At 54.5% G+C, this 19,611-nt stretch overlaps 3 protein-coding genes across 3 annotated transcripts; 1 reads left to right on the forward strand and 2 right to left on the reverse strand.

Moving 5' to 3' along the window:
* Positions 1-3,740: 3,740 nt before the first annotated feature.
* On the reverse strand, positions 3,741-10,389 carry CD320 (CD320 molecule). The gene is made up of 5 exons (XM_029219230.1): positions 10,016-10,389; positions 7,226-7,351; positions 6,629-6,862; positions 6,189-6,347; positions 3,741-6,029 (listed from the first exon to the last, which is right to left on the reverse strand). The coding sequence occupies exons 1-5, from the start codon at positions 10,152-10,154 to the stop codon at positions 5,890-5,892; spliced, it is 798 nt and encodes a 265-aa protein (XP_029075063.1). The 5' UTR covers positions 10,155-10,389; the 3' UTR covers positions 3,741-5,889.
* A 2,337-nt stretch (positions 10,390-12,726) lies between these two features.
* Positions 12,727-18,339, reverse strand: NDUFA7 (NADH:ubiquinone oxidoreductase subunit A7). Its single transcript, XM_029219223.1, has 4 exons — positions 18,257-18,339; positions 17,753-17,802; positions 14,291-14,440; positions 12,727-12,938 (listed from the first exon to the last, which is right to left on the reverse strand). The coding sequence occupies exons 1-4, from the start codon at positions 18,305-18,307 to the stop codon at positions 12,848-12,850; spliced, it is 342 nt and encodes a 113-aa protein (XP_029075056.1). The 5' UTR covers positions 18,308-18,339; the 3' UTR covers positions 12,727-12,847.
* A 101-nt stretch (positions 18,340-18,440) lies between these two features.
* On the forward strand, positions 18,441-19,580 carry RPS28 (ribosomal protein S28). Its single transcript, XM_029217787.1, has 4 exons — positions 18,441-18,515; positions 18,610-18,657; positions 19,165-19,298; positions 19,504-19,580. Exons 1-3 carry the CDS (start codon positions 18,477-18,479, stop codon positions 19,285-19,287), a joined length of 210 nt encoding a protein of 69 aa, XP_029073620.1. The 5' UTR covers positions 18,441-18,476; the 3' UTR covers positions 19,288-19,298; positions 19,504-19,580.
* The last annotated feature ends 31 nt before the right edge of the window (positions 19,581-19,611 follow it).

The raw sequence follows: 19,611 nt of genomic DNA on the forward strand, positions 1-19,611 counted from the left end.
CCTTTAAAATCTAAATCAATTATAAATCAACTGTACTTCAATTAAAAAAAAAAAACTAAATCAGAGAATGGTCACCTCTGCTCAAAACCTCCCAAAGGCTCCCCATCTCACTACATACCCTCTGTGCCTCCCACCCCCGACCCCGCATTCTCTGCCATCAAATCTTATGACCACCACCACCCTCACTCCCTGCAGACCTACTGTTTCTGGAACCTGTTGCTGTCTCAGGGCCTTTGCACGGGTTGTTCCTACTTCCGAGAATGTTCTTCACCTATACACCTGCACAACTCACCCATCCTCTTACTTCCCTTCAGGTCTCTACTCAAGTGTCTCCATATTCGAGAGGCCTCTCTTGACCATCTAACATAAAAATAGTGACCCTTCTTTCCCCCAACCTGGAACGTCCATCCCTCCTACTCTGGCATTTAGTCCCCAGAACAGAACCATGATGTACTTGTTTGTTGGTTGATCCTCTGTCCCCTCCCCACAACCTCCACATCATGGGGGATGGGGCTTTGTTCTGTTCAAGGCCAAGTCTCCAGGTACCTATAACAATGCCTGGCACCCGGTAGGTGCTCAATGAATGTTTGTCCTCCTGCAAAAATTAACCTTCAAATGCGATGCGATCCCAAAGTCCCAACTAGATCTTTTACCAGGTGCCAACAAGCTCAGGAAAAGATTCGTGTACGACTAGCTACAGGTGATGTACTATATTATGAATGTGCTAAATGCTGCTGGATTGCTCACTTTAAAATGATTACATTTCGGGAAATTCCCTGGCGGTCTAGTGGTTAGGACTCTGCCCTTCCACTGCAGGGGGCACGGGTTCAATCACTGGCTGGGGAACTAAGATCCCACATGCCGCCCAGTGTGGCCAAGAAAATAAATAAATAAAAATAAATAAATAAAATGATTACGTTTCCGGAACGAAGTGAGAGAGTGGCATGGCGATATAAACACTACCAGATAGCTAGTGGGAAGCAGCCGCATAGCACAGGGAGATCAGCTCGGTGCTTTGTGACCACCTAGAGGGGTGGGATAGGGAGGGTGGGAGGGAGACGCACGAGGGAGGCAATATGGGGATATATGTATACGTATAGCTGACTCACTTTGTTATACGGCAGGAACCAACACACCATTGTAAAGCAATTATACTCCAGTAAAGATGTTTAAAAAAAAAGATTACATTTCTGTTATGTGAATTTCACTTCAAGTACAGCATAATACCGTCGCACACCTGTGAGAATGGCTAAAATCAAAAAGACTGCCCACATCAGCTCATGCCAAGGCTGCAAGGAGACGAAAGTATATACATCGCTGGGAGGGGGGAAGGAAAGTAAGGGTACATCCACTTCGGAAAACATGTTGGCGATTTCTTTAGAATTTAAATATACACCTACCATATGATGCAACCGCTGCACTCCTGGGTAGTTTACCCGGAAGAACTGAAAGCAGATGAACGCGCTTACACATAAATGTTCTCGGCAGCTTTATTTGCAATCATAAAAAACTGGAAACCATCTAGATATCCATCAACAGGGGAATTAGGTAAATGGATGTGGAACAGCCGTACAGTGGAGTACAGCTCCGCCATAAAAGCGAGCTCACTTTCCCTACATGCAAATCACTTTTCCTACATGCAAATTATTGTAAAATAATTGTGTCAGGTAAAAACTGCCAGACCAAAAAAAAAGGCACATACTCCATGATTCTAGGAATGCAGCTAATCTACAGTGTCAGAGCCAGTTGGTGGTTGCCTGGGTAATGTGGTGGTAGGGGTGGGAGCGGTAAAAAAAAGGGGCACAAGGAGGCTTTTGGGGAAAGAACCTGGCAAACATGATGCTCAGTGAGAGAAGCCAGACACCAAAGGCCACCTACGGTACGATTCCATTTATACAAAATGTCCAGAAGTCCAGAGAGACAGAATGTGGATCTGTGGTTTTTGTGGTTGCCGGGATGGGGGTGGGGGAGAGGAGTGACCGCTAACGGGGAAGGGGTTTCCTTTCGGGGGGGGGATAAAAATGTCTTGCCACTAGACAGAGGTGAGGGTTACACAACACTGCAAGTGTACTAAATGCATTGTAGGCTTTAAAACAGTTAATGGTTAATTTCATGTTATGTGAGTTTTCCAATTAAAAAAAAAAAAAAGAGAAATGGTGAGAGCTGGATAAAGATACACACACGCACACACACACACCCTGGACCCCCCCCTCCCCATCTTCACCACTGCAGCCCACACACATCCCCGCCACTCCATCCCCTCCCTTCTCAGGCCCATCAGAATTTCCCCAGGTACTGGGACCCGTGACCACTTGACCATGTCCCCCTCCTTGTGGGCTCCCCAAACATCCCTCCCTTTTCAACCTGGACCCTCCCTGGAGTTTCTTGGAAGCCAGTCACTGGGCTTGCTGCCTATAGGATGGGGTGGGCAGCTGGTAGCACAGGGTGACCCTGCTTGAGAGAACAAAGGCAGCTGAAACCCAGCCTGCTCATGCATGATGGGCGTTTGCACCTGTGGCTGCCCCAGTGTGCAGGTGACAAAGCTGGCCCTGAGACAGCAAAGCCACCTGCCCACAGCCAGTCAGCTGGCTCCAGTGGACAGGAGTCGCCCACTCCAGCCTGCCCATTCCCAGCTCGTGCCCTCTGCCCCCGTGGTGGCCCCAATGAACTAGGCCTCCCTGGTGTTCGTACCCTTGTGTGGCCCCCACCTGTGCCCCCAACACACACCTGGGCTGACCTGAGACCCTGCTGAATCAGCAGAAAGCAGCAGAAGCGATGCTGGCCCAGTTGTGGACCTGAGCATTAGAAGCATTAGAGGGGTTTTGGCTCTGCGCTTTGGGGAAACCCCTGAGTCACCAGGAAAGGGATGCGGCCGTCCTGCTTGGGGGCCCACATGGAAGGGCCATCCAGAGAGGCCACGTAGAGAGGGAGAGGCGTCCCCATCCACCCATGCGCCAGACACAACGTTGGCACCGTCCCATGACATGGTAACATCCAGCCAGTCCAGCCCCCAGATGCCAGCAGCCACCATTCACGGGGAAACAAAGAGCCACCAGCCCCAGGCCGGTCAACGTGGAACCACAAAAGAGAATATGCCGGTGGTTGTGTGGAGCCCGTCAGTGCAGGGTGGTTTGTGCCACTGATCACTGAGAATCCAGCTGACACCCAGGAAGATCCAGACCCTAGACCTCAGCTCAGGTGGCGTCTGACACCGGCCTCACCGCCCTAACATGCCCTGTTGGCCCACTGCAGCTGTCCACACCTGAACAAAAAGGAAGGGGGAAAAAAATCTAAAAACAAGAACATTCTACTCTCTGGCATAACTCCTTCCTGCCAACTAGAAGAAGCCCACCAGGGTTCCAGTTCTGCAGCAGGAAACCTCGGCCCAGCTCAGGGGCTGGGAGGTATCCAGCGGGCGCCGGGGGAAGGCCTTATACCCCAGGCAGCTGGGCACCCTCTGGCCCACCGTCAGTCAAAGTCCCCCCATCCTGGCTGCAGCCCACCTCCCAAGCCCCCACAGCTGCCCGACAGAGAACTCGGGCCCCTCACAGGCTTCCTGAGGCCCAGACTCCAAACCCCATTGGGAATTCCAGATCCCACAAGACATGCTGCATGGACCAAAACAAACAAACAAACAAACAAACAAACAAACCTCCCGTGGGGGGCGGAGCCCCAATGCTGAACTTTCCCACCCTTCCCACCCCCAGGAAGATCTATCTTCTTCCAGCATGTTGTCATCAGGGACCAGCTCCCTGCTTGCTGGATGTCAAAGCCGCAAGACCCTGTGTGGGACCCTGGGTGCTCCCCCGGGCTACCAGGGCCCCGGCCACCGCATTCAGAGATGAAGAAAATGAAGGTCAAAGAAGAGCCCTGTCCTCATCACCCAGCAGTTACGGGGTGTATTAACTACACTTTCTGTATTCTTTTTCTGTGGCCGCGCCACACGGCTCGCAGGATCTTAGTTCCCCAACCAGGGATTGAACCCAGGCCCTCGGCAGTGAAAGCGCGGAGTCCTAACCACTGGACCGCCAGGGAATTCCCAGTTTCTGTATTCTTGACACCCTGTCAGCTGAGGCCTCACTGACCAGGAAGGGGCTGTCCCTCGAGGGGTCAGCGAGTTCCTGGAGATGACAAACAAGTAACCAGTGAGTGTACCTCTCCTGTGCATACCAGCCAATCCAGAGCCACTGTGTCCCTTCCCTGATCACCCCAGGGCCACTGTAGTGTGAGTCCCTGACATTAAGCAGGATCTTAGTTCCCCGACCAGGGATTGAACCCGTGCCCCCTGCAAGGGAAGCGTGGAGTCCTAACCACTGGACTGCCAGGGAAGTCCCTGACGTTAAGCTTTTGATTGCCAACACCCACCATGAACAAACACACAGATAGCTGCATGACACAGCTACTAGCAACACAACCTACCTGGTTATTAGCTACCCCAACCTAGGAAGGTCCCCTTTTCAGAAACCCTAGGCAACCTTGACAAGTGACGCCTTGAACGACCCCGCTTCCCCTTTTGGCACCCTAATTCCAGCTCTTATGCTTTATATTCAATAAAGAGTGAATCCGAGACTCCGACCCCCGGACCCTAATAAAGGCAGAGACCCAGGTCTGCGTTCCCTCCCTCTCTCTCTCCCCATGATCTTGCTGGGTGGCCCTCAGAGGGGGTGCCTGCTGTGTGCCCTCCAGAACCTGTGAGTAACGAATCTTGCTCTGCCAAGTTTCCTGATGGTTTTTCCTGAAGTACGTCCCGTGATCATGATAAGAACCGTGAGGGCCGGCCTAGCCACAGTGCTGGCTCTAGCTGGGGTAGCGTCTGTGAGGGCCTTGCTGTAAGTAGTAGGGGCCCACGTGTACTCCGATACTGCTCTCTGAAAGCCTTGCCATCGATAGGCTGGGATGCACACGATGCTCAGTGCCGACGCCCCGGAGCCCATGGAAATTACTCAGTCTAGCCAGTTCCAAGCCTGTTTACCCTGCCTCACCCACTCCTTCCAGTGGAGACCCCAATAAAAGCTCCTGTCCATGTTGTTCCCTCTCCCTCTGCCTCCTGATGGACCCTGGTGCTTCCCCGTGTAGCTCCACATGGCCTGTTATGCCCTTCCTCTTGGGATCGGTGAGTAACAAAGTGTCTTTTCAGTGGCAGTCATCTCCTGATCTGTTGGCCTTGCCATAGCTGCATAATAAGAAGACCTACCTTTGGAAACGGGGTGGAGACCAACCTGGGGACACCCAGCTTCCATCTCAAAGAGAAGAAGCCATAATGGATGGAGGTCCCCCAGCCCAGGACTCTGGGAGGCACTGCCCAAGTTCTGCTCCATTTGGGGGAATGCAAACTGTCCTGCTGCCCCCAGCCCCACTGTCCCCCTGCTTTGGATTCCAGGAAGCCAGAGGCAGGGTCCCCAACTCCCACCCTCTCTGAGCTTGGGTGCTCCAGAGGAGGGGCTGCAGCAGAGCCCCCAGGCTGCCCAGGCAGAGGGAGACAGAGGCCCAGAGGCAGGCAGAAGACGTGAAGTAACTTTAATCACCACCCTCAGGAGGGGGCAACAGTAGTATCTGAGCAGGGGGGCCACCCCGGGAATGACCTAGGGCCAGCCCCTCGGTTCTGGCTGTGGCACGTTCCCCGGATATCTGAGCAGGGGGGCCACCCCGGGAATGGCCTAGGGCCAGCCCTTCGGTTCTGGCTGTGGCACGTTCCCCATCCAGGCTCCTCGAGTCCAGGGGAGGGTCTGGACACTCCCAGCCTCCACGATCACATCTGCAGGAGCTCAGGTACTTGGCGGCACGTGGCCAGAAGAACCCAGGTCTGGGGGATGGTGTGCCAACAGCCACGCGCGGGTCCCCATACCTGCCGTACTCGGGACCGTGTGATGTGGCAGCAAGAAATCATCCTCAGAGAACTGAGGCCGTCCTCTCTGACTGCAGAGACCCCTTCACAGACACCAGCAGCCCCAGCGGGGACAGGCGTCCCTGGGCACAGAGCCGTGACAACATGAAGAGGATGGCGGCGGCCAGACCTACACTTAGCACCACTGTGGGGGACAGAAAGACAGGAGTGGGTGAGGGGAGGGGGTGGCAGGAGGCTCACACCCACCAAGCTCCTAACACACTGGAAAGGGGGTTCTGCAGCCTGCCGGCTCCCAGGAGCAGCTGCTCCAAGCCCCAGTGGTGGGAGGACCTGTTTATCTTACCAGCAGCTGCAATGATCCCATAGGCACTTCGGTTTCCAGACTGAACTGAGTCCCGGTCCCCGACAGAGGTGACTGTGGCATTCCTGAGATAAGTGACACTCTCCAGGGTCACAGGGGTCCCCATGGACGTGGCACTCCCTTCTTGGAGGGTCTTGGTTCCTGCAATAAGTCCAGGCATTCAGTAGCTGGGGAGGGGGCACCTGGGGCATGGGGGGGATGAACAGATGTTTCTGGTGCCCAGGGGGGACCTTAGGGCTCACCCTCCATCCCAAATTCAGTGAGGTTGGTGAGCCCTGCTGCCCGAGTGCCCTCGTGCAGCCGCCATGGGAATACGGGCACAGGCAGACACACGTGTCCACGCTCCCAGCCTTGTCATACACTGGAAGGTGTCAGGCGTCCTTGTCTACCGACCCACCCTCCCCGCCCCCACAGGCACACACCACAGCCAAGCTCATCGCTGGAGTCGGAACAGTCCGGGTGGCCATCGCAGAGCCACGTGCGTGGGATACAGGAACCGCCCAGCGGGCAGCGCAGCTCTCCCTCCGGGCAGGGCTGGTGCCCGCAGTTGAGAACATTCTTGTTGATGCCATCAGGGCAGTCATCGATGCTGTCACAAGAGCAGGGGCTGCCAGTGGGTGGCTTGCACTGCCCGTCCTGGGCACACGGCTCAGTACCTGGGGTACAGGGTGAGTCAGGTCTCAAACACCCAGCCAAGAGGGCCCAGGTACTCCCCACAGCCCAACCTCCTGCAAGCCCCGCCTTCCGAGAACAATCGACCCTATATGTTTCGCCCATCCCAAAGGCTCCTCCCCCTGCTTCTGTTAGCTCCACCTTCCAAGGACTCGCCTCCCTGCAAGCCCTCCCTCCCGACCCCACTAACTCCGCCCCGCTGCAAACCCACCTCTCCCCAGATCTCCTTCCTTTCAGGCCCCGCCCACCCCAGAGCGCCCTGTCTGAAAGCCACATCCCTTCCACAAGCACCTCCTCCCTGTGGCCCCACCCCTTGCAAGCCCCGCCCCCAGGGCATGGCCACTCACTGCACTCCTCCTCGTCACTGCCATCAAGGCAGTCCTTGTCAACGTCGCAGCGCCAGGTGAGGGGCACGCAGCGGCCATCACTCCTGCACTGGAAGTCGGTGGGCGGGCACGGGGCTGCGCTGGGGCCTGAGAGATGCACACAGGTGAGGCCTGGGAGGTCTGGACCCTCCTTTGGAAGCACAGTGTCACCGGCTGCGACCACCAGGAGACAGGCCAGGTCCCAGGAGCTACATTGGTGGTCACCCTTTGCTAAGGATGCACTATATGTGGGCCTTGGAGCTGAGCAGTTCACAGCCTCACCAAGAGCCCTACGGGGCAGATTCTACTCCCATGCCCATTCTACACAAGACACTTAGGAGAGGTAAGGCCTGAGGCTGCAAGCTAGTGGCAGAGTCGGGGTTCGAACCCAGGTCTCACTGATGCCGGGGTCTTTACTCGGCTCCAAATGGCCAGATGGTCTCCCCAGGAGTCTCTCCAAGGTCCGTGGTTAAACAGACTGGGGGAGGAGCCATCTCTGAACCTGGCCTGGCTCAGGCCCACCTGTCAGGGTCAGCAGGGCCCATTATGTCCCAGCTGCTCAGCAAAGGGGAAACTGAGGCCTTGGGTAGAGGACCTGCTTAGTCACTGTGGCTTGTCGACTCACCTACTAAACTCCTCCCAGATCTGACCACTTTCCCCATCCTGAATGTGCCACCACCTCTCCAGATTCCCCACCCCCATCTCCACTCAGACACCAGAGACCTCTCAGAACCACACCATTTGGTCACCCACCCTTGCCCCCTTTGCTCAAAAACAGCCCTTGGTCAGAAATAGAGACACAGATGTAGAGAATAAACATATGGACACCAAGGGGGGAAAGTGGCAGGGTGGTGGTGGCGGGACGAATTGGGATTGACATGTATACACTAATATGTATAAAAGATAACTGATAAGAACCTGCTGTATAAAAAAATAAAATAAAATTCAAAAATTCAGAAGAACCCAGAAACCCAGCCCTTGGTCCCATGAGTCCTCTCGCAACCAAATTCTACAACCTCCATGTGGCCCGCAAGTCCTGACCAGCCCTGAACCCTCCCTGGACCTCCCACTTTCCCCCTCTTCATCAAGCTCCCTCTGACCTGGCCACCTTGATGCTTCTGCAAGAGGCCTGGCCTCGTTTTCCCCCTCAGGGCTTTTGCCCATGCTGTTCCCTGGCCCAGTTTGCCCTCTCCTCCCTCCTCTCTGCACCTCGTGATTTCCTCCTCAGACTTCACGTCTCAGCTTATTTCCTGGGAGGGGTCTCAGGCCCCTCTCAGAGACCCCTGAAGCTCAGCCTCCCACTTAGAACAATGGCCCTTGCACTGGCACCTGCGTAGACTGGACACTGAGTGGTGGTCAGGGCAGTGACCTTTTGACTGTAAACCCGGGGCAGCGCCTAGTGATAAGTGGGCACAGGTCACACAATGGTCCGGGCTGAGTCCAGCTGAGATGTGAGTCTTCCTGGACCCAGAGCAGGATGAACACAGAAGGGCCTGGAAGCTGGGCCATCAGGCGGGAGTCCAAGGAACAGGGGAAGGGAGTGGGCTTTATGGTTTCCTCCTGGGTGCAGCAGGGAGGGTGGCAGATACCTGGCTTGGCCCCAGCCTAGTCCCCCTCCATACAATCCTGGTCCTCTTGTCCCTTCCACCTTTACTCACGAGGTCCTGTGCCTCCAAGCCCCCACTCCCCACAGCCAGCCCCTCCGCAGGCCGGCCTCCAGGCCCAACTGTACCTGTGGGCCACACAGTCCCTAAGCTCTGTGGAGCCAACTGCAGCTGACTTCCTTCCCTGCCCATGGGGGTCTGGCAACCTAAAGCTTCCTCCCCAGGACTTGCCACTCTCCCTAGCAACCTCTGACCTCCTTCCCCGGCCTGCTGGAGCATGTGTCCTTCTGTAAAGTGGGTGGGCAGCAGAGCAGAGCGGACCTGGCTTCACAGGGCTTTGGTTTGGAGCAACCAGTGGTTGCACCTCCCAGACTCAGTTTCCCCACCTGTAAAAGGGGCACGCTAGGAGTCCCTACCACAGTGTGCTAAAGAGAAGAGACTGCTTGCGTGTAGAGTGTGGTACTTGGTTAACGTGAGTCCTGATCCTTGAAGGAACCAGGAACATTTAGCCTGAAAAGGCAGAGGCTTTGGGGTGAGATGGGGAACCAGATAAGACGGTGTGTGAACCTGAGTCACAGCTGAAAGTCAGGGGCACCTGTGAGCACAAAGAGGTCACTCTAACCTGCCCAGCTGCCTCTGGGTACCTCTGAGAGGGCCACCAACATCATTTAGGCCAAGGCAAACGTGTCCAAGGGCCTGGGGTCACAGGGAAGACCTTTTTTTCTCTAAGGCCGGAGAAGGAAGGTGCAGAGATTGGGAGGGCGGGAAACGGTCGCCACATGGCCCTAGGCGCCAGGGTATGGAAGCCGCGGCTGCTGCACAAGGCGCCAGGTGACCAGCTCCGGAAGTCGGAGAAGCAGAGCCTGTAAAGAACTTTCCTGCCCACGCTGGAGTGAAGGGTCGCTTAGAGGTGACACCGGGGCACGACAAAGCAAAGCGAGTGTAAGCAGGGCCGAAGCAGGGTAGTTAAAGGCTGGCAGAGCACCCAGGCGGAGGGTCCCTCACTGGGGAAGGCTCGTTCAAGGGCCTGGGTCCCCTAGAGCCACGTGCAGGGGGGAGTGTCCGGGACAGACGTGCAGCGCAGCCAACGGTAAGGCGCTGCTGGCGGGCAGGGGCGGAGCTAAGCTGCAGGCTTGGAGGGCGCCAGGGCTGCACGGAGCACACTTACCTGGGGCCTGGGTCAAGGACCATGTCGAGATCGAGGTCGGGGCGGCCTCCAGGCCCAGCCCGAAGCTGAGCAGTACCCGCAGCGCTAGGCCGAGGGCCGCATCCCGCTGCGCTCGGCCCCCCGCCATCCAACCGCTCATCGCGCCACCCCTGCCTGGCGCCGGCTCCGGCCAAGACCAGTCCCTGCCTCGCTCTGATCCAAGTACGCGCGTGCGCAAAGATCCGGGGGGGGCGGGGCCCACGCCCGAGGCGGGTCCCGAGAGGCGGGTCCCGAGGCGGCCCCGCGTTATGGGTACCGTAAATGTCCGAATGCGAGGGGACCCACTATTTGAGGCTCTTTCCCACTTTTCCCTGTGACAAGGTATATCGAAAGGTATTGGTCCTATTTGAAATTAGAAACTTCTGGAGGTGCAAACGAACTAGTACCGACAAGTCTTGTCTACTTACAGTATTTAACATTCCACATGCACCAAATACTCCTGCCTAATTATCCTAATATGGCAGCCACTTCGCTCAGGCACGCCCTCCTCCTGCTTTTCTCGAGCTCCCGACTTATTTACTTTGGTTTATTGTCTGATTCCCCACTAGAGCGTCAGGCCCAGGAGGACAGGAATGCTGTGTTGCTCATTGTATCCCCAGTGCCTGGAACTGAGCCTGACACATAGCGGGCTCTTAAATATTTGGTAAATATATGAAGGAAACGTTGGTTCTTGGTTTTCATCCTGGGTCCTCTATCCCTTGCACCTGGATGTTCTCACCGACGCTCACTACCTCATTAACCCGCATAGGCACATAAAATACAAACCTTCTGCAGGTTTTCTATCCAATTGGCTGCTGTTTTATCTACAGCTCTGCCCCTAGGAGAAGCAGCGCTACTGCCAGCAGGCCCCCCAGACAAGTCACTGTCCTCAGCGTTGTAACAGCTGTGCAAATCTCCCGTGAAGCAACACTAAAGCACAGAAAGGCCTCTATTTGCAGGTTGATGGCATCCTTATTCAAAAGTGTTAGAGATTATAGCTGCATTTGGAGCGTATGTATATATATACATATATATAAATTTTTTCATAATCTCCAATTCCCAGGAGACATGGGGTAAGAGGCAAAGGTGCACTGGTGCAGAGGCAGTTGGAAAGGGCAGCAAATAGGACTGCCTGCGGCAGGGGAAGGGAGGGGAGGGGAGCGTCCCACACCACCTGTGAAGCTTGGCTTCTTGGTGAGGTTGGCATCTGGGGTCCAGGGAGAAAAACTGAAGAAGTTGTGGATTCACCCAGCTGACAATATGTAGCGGCTGAGTGCAGACCCATCAGCGGCTAGGTTCAGGGCCATCTCTCAGCGAGCCTGAGAGTTCTTTGTCTCTTCACGCCTGTTCTTCTGTTGAGGGTAAAAGGGTTTGACAACAGCTATAACCTCACAGGCTTGCTCCGGGAAGGAACCAAGATCACAGATATAAGGCATTTAGAACGGTACCTGGCATAGAGGAAGTGCTCAAGAGGTGTCAGACCTCTTTCTTACTGCAGTCCCTCACCAAACTTCAAGTCTGGGTCATAAATCTTTTTTTCTTTTTTTTGGCTTATACAGTAAATGACAATTTATTTTCTCACGGTTCTGGAAACTGGGAAGTCCAAGACCATGGTGCCAGCAGATTTGGTGTCTAGTGAGGGCCCGCATCCTCACTGACAACCATCTTTTCACTGCTACCTCACTTGGCAGAAGGGGGCTGGGTCATAAAACTTTATTCAGAAACTTTCAATGGCACATCTTGCCTGGGGTCTTTAAAAGCCCTCCAGCGTTACCCTCCTTGTGGCCTCTGCACACCCTGCCCAGCTCTCCTGATCCTTCTGTATCTAATTCATCCTTTGTTCCAACCAGAATCCCACCTCCTCCAGGAAGCCTTCCCAGCCTTTTCTTCTCATAAGCATTTAGCATTTGTACCACCCACTCTTGGGGCACTTATACCTCCTCCTGGGACTGTGACCCTTTTCCTGCCTTGCTCCAAGCTTCCAAAGGCGGGCCAGCCTCGACACTCTCCTGGCATACAGCTGATCTTCACCTACTGATGGGCTTTGGGGTTCTTCCACAGGGCAGCCACAACACTCCCCCACCTGAGGTCACCGCATGGCTCCCCTTCGCTCCTACAACCAAATCAAGGCCATTTCCTTTGCAGCTTTCACTCCCTGCTTATTCCTCCACAGAAAGAAGCCCCTTCCTTTCCTGGGCTGACTCCGCCTCGCGTCCCCCGGGCCCACACAGAAACGTTTCTGGCTCAGGGAGGCCTTTCCCCACTGGCCTAGGTGAGCCACCTCACTGTCCTCTGCCGTCCCTGCTGAGCGGCAGGGTGGTCAAGGTCAGGCAGGGGCCGCAGTGGGAGCCTGCTGGTGAATGTCCGCACAAGCAATGGCTAGGAGAGCTCTCGGGAGACAAGGAAGCGAGCTGTTTTTGTTCCGCCGCACTGTCCTTTACAGTCAGTGCCCCCAAACACCCAGAGGTCCTGGAACCCGCTCTGACACTCTCAGAGTTAGAGCCAGGCCCTCGAGAAAGGGACGGTGACATCTCTGTGCCCAGTGACAGCACCGTCACCCTGGAGCTCGAGAACCACTATCCTCCCCTGCTTCTGGAGCGTTCATGGGATTAAGAGATTCGGCACCAACTTCACCCTGAAGTTCAAGTAAGCCTGTGTGTCCTTTCAAAAGTAAAAACAGAAGCGATTCTGGAGAGCTCAATATATATTTTTTATAAATTAGGTCACGTTCTCCCCAGAGGGAATCCGAAGTCCAAGGAAGAGGAAGCACTCCAGTGGCCCTGAGCACTTAGCCAGGCGCCCTGGGGCACAGTGTCACAGGTAAGGCTGATCCCTGGACAGCTCCCACCTCTTTATGGGAGGAGCTGGCGTCACAGCCTTCTTCTCAGTGGCTGCTACAGCCGAGCTGGAAGATGAAAACAGACTTGAGTTAGGCCCAGGTTTCAGAGAACAGTGCCCCGGCAGGAAGACACCTGCTGACACCATGGATCTGGAGGCCAGGGTGCAGGGTGTTTCAGAATGCCCAGAGCCCTCCAATGGGGTCCCCCAAAGGGTGAGCTGACAAGCCCCGAGCCCTGCATGAACCCCTGGTCGGCGTGCCTTGGCTCCTGGTCCCAGAACCAGCATGAATAGCTGGGCTCCTCCTCCAGCACCCCTTCCCACTCGCACCCCACTCCCGCTGCCCCAGAACAGGACACTGGCAGAAGGGCCAAGGACCACCACTGGGGGTCTGGGCAAACTGCTTTGAAATCATGCGTCTACTACCTGCCAGCTGTGTGACCCAGGCAGGGCACTTGGTCTCTCTGTGACTCAATTTCTTCTTCTGCAGCAGGGGCCGTCACTGCCTAACTCATGGAGTTATCAGGGGCAGATATGGCACTGACTCCATTCTTGAGCTTACAGATTTTAATTATGAGGATTAATCCTCAGAACGACTCTGCTATTGACAGAATGTGTCCCCACAAAATCCATATGTTGAAATCCTACGCCCCAATGTGATGATGTTACAGGGTGGAGCCTTTGGGAGGTGACTAGATCATGAAGGTGAAGCCCTTATGAATGGGGTTAGTGCCCTCATAAAAGACCCTAGAGATCCCTTACCCCTTCCAACATGTGAGGACATGGCAAAAAGATACCATCTGTGGGGACTTCCCTGGCGGTCCAGTATTAGGACTCAGCGCTTCCACTGCAAGGGGCATGGGTTCGATCCCTGGTTGGGGAACTGAGACCCCACATACTGCACGGTGTGGCAAAAAAAAGGATACCATCTATAAACAAAGAAAGTGCCAGACACTGAATCTGCAGGGACCTTGAACTTGGACTTCCCAGCTTCCAGAACCAAGAGAAACAATTTTCTATTGTTTATAAGCCACCCAGTCTGTGGGATTCTGTCCCAGCAGAACTCTCTAAAGTAAATAACATTATTGTTCCTGTTTAATTAAGAGACAGTGCCTGAGGCCAGGGACCAAAGTGGGTTTTGAGGGGCCTGAGGTTTATACAATTCTCTCTTTAAAAAGAATATAAAATTACAAAAACAACAATGCCTGGGCTTCTTCCAAGGCCCTTGAAGGGCCCTTGGAGCTTCCTCTGCTTTTTGCAGGAAACCCACCCAGGGTGGGTGGGGATTCATGAGCTCTCAGATGAAAAGCCCCCGGCAGTACATTTCCTGCCACAGTTGATGCTCAACAGACTTGGGACCTTGAAAAGCACAAGCAGGAGAGAGGGCTGGTCGCAGGAGGGGTGTTGAGGCATCCTCACCTCTCTACTGGCTTCCCTGACGCCAGCACCTTCTGTGAGGACATGACGATCGAGGGCGGCGTGGCTTCCCGGCGGCCATCACGTGTACAGTAGTAATTGTTGGAGAGTTTGTGGCTGGGGCCCACGGGGAGCTTGGGAGGAGGCTGAGTTCTGAGGAAAAAGAACATGGGCACTGAAACAAAAATGACAAGTCGTTCTCACTGTGTGGCTGTGCTAGAACATGGCCCATCACCTCAGTCACGAGGCTTGGGGTCGGCAGCCCCTGGGATGTGTTGCAGGCCAGGGGTATCCCTTGATACACTGCCATGACCATATGCCTGGGAAGGGTCCAATGGCCAGAAGCAGGTGGGAGCCCCTGCATTGGATGTGAAGGTGCTGGAAGGCCAGGCCTGGGTCTGCCCCACCACAGGTCCCCGACCTGCCCCAAACGTGGCAGGTATGGAGGACCCTTTCATGAGGGAGGCCTGTTCCCACCTCTCCATGGCCCAGAGCTTGGCAGCTGGCCTCATTTCCACCGCAGGTCCTCGGGAAATGAAGAGGCTGGGGCCTGGGGCTCTGCCCATCACCTACCAAGTAATCGTGGTCAGCAAACGCTTGGGAAACAACCCCAGACTTGGCTCATTCTGAGGGGTTTTGTCCCCAAAGGCCAGGCTGCAGAACCTCTGGGTTTCCAGTTCTCTCAGGAACTCTCTGAAGAACTCTACAGGGATCAAGCCTTATTACTCAAAGAGCATTTTGTCCTCTGGGGTCTCTGCTGCCACCTCGTGGTCGCTGCCACCAGAGGGGGAGTGAACAGAGCTCTGTCCTCGCTTGACTAAACCCTGGGGTCAATATACAAAGTTTGAGGCCTGAAAACTAATCGCTAACCTCGCTAACAAAAGACACTAACAAAAAACAAACAAACAAAATCACTAACAAAAGATGAGCTTCCCTGGAAACCACTGCAGAGAGGGAGAGCAGAAAAGATAGAAAAATCATAAACAGATCGGGTTCTCATTCATCTTTTTTGTTTGTTTAATTTATTTATTTGTCTGCGTTGGGTCTTCTTTGCTGTGCACAGGCTTTCTCTAGTTGTGGCGAGCAGGGGCTACTCTTCGTTGCAGTGCGCGGACTTCTCATTGCAGTGGCTTCTCTTGTTGCAGAGCACGGGCTCTAGGCGCGCAGGCTTCAGTAGGTGTGGCTCGCGGGCTCTAGAGCACAGGCTCAGTAGTTGTGGTACACGGGCTTAGTTGCTCCGCGGCATGTGGGATCTTCCCGGAGCAGGGCTCGAACCCATGTCCCCTGCATTGGCAGGAGGATTCTTAACTACTGCGCCACCAGGGAAGTCCCTCATCTGGGTTTTTAACCAACTTTTTTCTGATAATCATTTTGCCAGGACTTAAGTTTTTCTTAAAACAAGTGATAGTCATTGTACCAAGGAGAAAAAAAGAAATACAGATAAAAACAAAGTTTAAAAACTTAATATTAAAAGCAGTATCCTAATTCCCTGGCAGTCCAGTGGTTACGACTCGGTGCTTTCAGTGCTATGGCCCGGGTTCGATCCTGGTCAGGGAACTAAGATCCCACAAGCTGTGTGGCACGGCCAAAAAAAATTTTTTTAATAAATAAAAAATAAATTAGGGACTTCCCTGGTAGCACAATGGTTAAGAATCCACCTGCCCATGCAGGGGACACGGGTTCGAGCCCTGATCTGGGAGGATCCCACATGCTGCGGAGCAACTAAGCCCGTGTGCCATAACCACTGAGCCTGAGTGCCACAACTACTGAAGCCCGAGCGCCTAGAGCCCGTACTCTGCAACAAGAGAAGCCATCACAATGAGAAGCCTGCACACCGCAACGAAGAGTGGCCCCTGCTCGCCGCAACTAGAGAAAGCCCGCGCACAGCAACGAAGACCCAATGCAGCCAAAAATAAACAAATATATTTTTAAAAAATTAAAAAAAAAATAAAATAGGACTTCCCGGTGGTGCAGTGGTTAAGAATCTGCCTGCCAATGCAGGGGACACGGGTTCGAGCCCTGGTCCAGGAAGATCCCAACATGCTACGGAGCAACGAAGCCCATGCGCTGCAACTACGGAGGCTGAGCTCTAGAGCCCGTGAGCCACAGCTACTGAAGCCCGCGCGCCTAGAGCCCATGCTCCGCAACGAGAAGCCACCGCAATGAGAAGCCCACGCACTGCAAAGAGTAGCCCCCGCTCGCCGCAACTACAGAAAGCCCGCGCGCAGCAATGAAGACCCAACGCAGCCAAAAATAAATAAATAAATAAATTTTAAAAAATAAATAAAATAAATAAAGGCAATATCCTGTGTTGAAGTTAGAATCTGCTTAACCCCTGGAGCGCAGAGATGACCCTCTGTTGGCCAGGGACCAACAGAAAACGAGCACACAAAGGATAAAAAGAACCAGCGCCCAACGGAAAGGCCTAAATGAATCACTAGGGGGCGCCATTATCCTTTTAAAAAAAAAAGTTGAAAATTTTACAAAACTGTTTCCTCAACTGTATCAACTACCCTGGATGGAAAAGCAATTTAAAACTTTTGATATTTGGAATCAGTCACATCATGCAGGCATTCACATAGATTTGGTTATTTTAATGTTATTGTTCTTCTTTTCATGCTAACCCTCCATGGCTGCCTTACCTTTGCCTGCCACTCATATATATATCGCTATTCCCCATTCCTCAGAGTGTTTCAGCCACACTAGCCTCCTTCCTACTTCTGGCTCTGTCGGGCTGCACAGCCTTGGCACTTACTGCTGCCTCTGCCCAGAATGTTTTAATAACTATCCTTTGGAATTTCAGGTGCCTCAAATGTCAATCCCTGAGGCCTTTCCTGATTACCTGATCTGAGGTAGGCACCCTCCAGCTTATTCACTTTGTTTTGTCTTCAGAGCATTCTAGAACAATGTTTTTTACTTGCTGTGTTTATTTCCCTACTATGTTGTTTCTCCCTCCTCCCCAGGATATGAGCTCCATGAAAGGAATGAGAATTTTTTTACCAGTTAGCACTGGTATCCCAGAGGGCTGAGGACACAGCAGGGGTTTGTAAATGTCAAGTAATTTTTGGACTCAAATGAGTTTGAAATCAAGACACTTCTGGGTTCAAATCCCAGCTGTTACTTGCTGGCTTCTGAGTGATTTTAAGCAAATGATTTAGTCTCTCCGAGCCTCAAATATTTTCATGTGTAGCTTGGGGATGACAACACTAACTAGCAGGGCCACACTTAGGACTGCAAATCACACTGAGGATTCCCACTCATAATTCAAGCCCCATCTGGTTGTTCCACGAGCACCACTCTCCGACATAGTCCAGCAAGATTAAAGGCAAGCCTCTGCCTCCACAGCGAGCTAGGCGGCTAGAGGCAGGATTTCGGCCCAGTGTTTCAGGGGTCTAAAAGAACAGGGGTTTTGTTTTTGATGGAAGGACAGGATTGCAGTCCGGGCAGCGAGCGGGGCTTGCTCACCGCTTGGAGATCTCCTGGTAACGCAGCTGCAGCTTCGCCTGCAAGTCTTGCTGTGGGAGAAAGAGAGGATGGAGGTCAGCCCGCAGGGCACCCAGGAAGAGAAGGCCAGCGAACGTGGGGCAGTCCGGGGCTGGACAAATGAAGGGAAGGCGCGAGATGGGCATTTGGCGACAAGAATATGGGCCCTGGAGGTGAACAGGAAAGCTGGAGGCCGGGGCCACAAGATCCAAAGCTAAGAAGGACTAGGTAAATCCCAGGCCTGAGTGGGACCCCAGCCAAGAGAGGGCCAAGGGCTGGAGGTGGAGGCGGGCGTGCCCTGGGCTGGAAGGGTCAAGAGTTGGAGGCTCCGGGCTGAGAGCGGGGTCCCGGTTTATAAGGGGAATCTCGGCACCACTAGCCTCAGCCCCAGAGGTGCAGGAGGGGGGTGAGTAACGGGAGCGTGTCCGGGGCGCACGGAGCCCACAGCCCCACCCTCCCCAGTGCAGCCCTTCCCGCCCCGCGCACCCCGGATGCCCAGTTCCGCAGCCGCTGGACGAAACGAGTAGCAGACGCCATCTTTCAACCCTGCGCTGAAGGGCGCCGGTGACGTCTCTACCGCGAGGGCTGCTGGGAACATGGAGTATGGTCTCGCGAGAACGGGAGTGGGCGGGGCTAGGACGCCTTATAAACGTTCTCTCCGAAGCACGTGACTCCTCTCCGCCCGATCAGCCGCCGTACCTCCATTATGGATACGAGTCGTGTGCAGCCCATCAAGCTTGCCAGGGTGAGGCGGAAGCCCGGGTTTGAGGGCCCGGATGAGGGAGGAAGGAGTAGGGGAACCGGGTGGTCCAGATCTGATCCCAGCTTCTTTACCCCAGGTCACCAAGGTGCTGGGCAGGACCGGTTCGCAGGGACAGTGCACGCAGGTGAGGTGGAAGACGAGGAGGCGGGGTCTGGGGTCTTGAGTCTCCGATGATGACTTCTGTGCCCTGGTATCTGAGAACCGATACGTACCCTTTTTCGGAAAGCTCACGGACGGTCCGAGCCTTTGCCGAGGCCTTGCCCACCGGGTCTGGGCTCGGTCGACCTCATTCCTTGGGCTCTGACATACCTCGTTCTGCTGGCTCAGCCAATCCCAACGACCACTGTGTAGCTCCACGCCCTCACGATTGTGCTCCCGTCCCCGACGGGCCCAGAGCGGCAGTTGTCCCCCACCAGTGGCTTTTTCTGGCGCTCGAGAGCTTTGTTCTCCACGCTTCGGCCCCTCTCCGGCTTCTCTCCCGGCCCAGACCTACTTCCCAGGCTCAGCCCCCTTTTTAAGTGTGTCTAAGCAGGCACGTTCTCTGAATCCAAATCAGCTGGCTATCCCACGGTGCCAGTTTGTGGCCGACACTAACTTCTTCCCGGTCCCCCGCCTCCCGTCAACCCCGTAGGTGCGCGTAGAATTCATGGACGACACGAGCCGTTCCATCATCCGAAACGTGAAAGGCCCCGTGCGCGAGGGCGACGTGCTCACCCTATTGGAGTCAGAGCGAGAGGCTCGGAGGCTGCGCTGAACTTGGGACTGGTGAGTGCACAACTGGAGTGGGAAACAGTAGACCTTTGGCTGGTGGTAGGGAGGTTTCGCCAAGCATACGGATGAGGGGCTCTTGCAGGGGCTCTCGGTGGCAGGGTGTGAAGAAAGGGTTTGCTGAGATTGGCAAGACGGGGGAGGGAGTTTGCCACTTGCTGAGAGGGACCTGTCAGCATCTCATACTTGGGTTTGTTTACAGGGTCCTGGATGTCTGGGTCGACTACCTGGCCCACGAGGATGATTTGCTGTTAATAAAGCGTTTATATTCTGTGTAAACTTGGGGTTTTGTCTCAGTTGCCACTAAGCT

Source organism: Monodon monoceros, unplaced genomic scaffold (genome assembly GCF_005190385.1).
Source record: "Monodon monoceros isolate NGI ecotype Baffin Bay Population unplaced genomic scaffold, NGI_Narwhal_1 Super_Scaffold_12, whole genome shotgun sequence".
Classification (NCBI taxonomy): Eukaryota; Metazoa; Chordata; class Mammalia; order Artiodactyla; family Monodontidae; genus Monodon; species Monodon monoceros.

Bases quoted from the DNA above. Each gene is read 5' to 3' on its own strand.
- CD320 (XM_029219230.1), bottom strand. From the start codon at position 10,154: ATGAGCGGTTGGATGGCGGGGGGCCGAGCGCAGCGGGATGCGGCCCTC. The intron at 6,863-7,225 runs GTGAGTGGCCAT...CCTGTACCCCAG, and splicing joins CAGTGACGAGGAGGAGTGCA to GTACTGAGCCGTGTGCCCAG. The intron at 6,348-6,628 runs GTGTGTGCCTGT...GACTTATTGCAG, and splicing joins CAGCGATGAGCTTGGCTGTG to GAACCAAGACCCTCCAAGAA.
- NDUFA7 (XM_029219223.1), bottom strand. From the start codon at position 18,307: ATGGCGTCTGCTACTCGTTTCGTCCAGCGGCTGCGGAACTGGGCATCC. The intron at 17,803-18,256 runs GTGCGCGGGGCG...TTTCTCCCACAG, and splicing joins TGCGGAACTGGGCATCCGGG to CAAGACTTGCAGGCGAAGCT. The intron at 14,441-17,752 runs GTGAGCAAGCCC...CTTTTTCCTCAG, and splicing joins TACCAGGAGATCTCCAAGCG to AACTCAGCCTCCTCCCAAGC.
- RPS28 (XM_029217787.1), top strand. From the start codon at position 18,477: ATGGATACGAGTCGTGTGCAGCCCATCAAGCTTGCCAGG. The intron at 18,516-18,609 runs GTGAGGCGGAAG...TCTTTACCCCAG, and splicing joins AGCCCATCAAGCTTGCCAGG to GTCACCAAGGTGCTGGGCAG. The intron at 18,658-19,164 runs GTGAGGTGGAAG...TCAACCCCGTAG, and splicing joins CGCAGGGACAGTGCACGCAG to GTGCGCGTAGAATTCATGGA.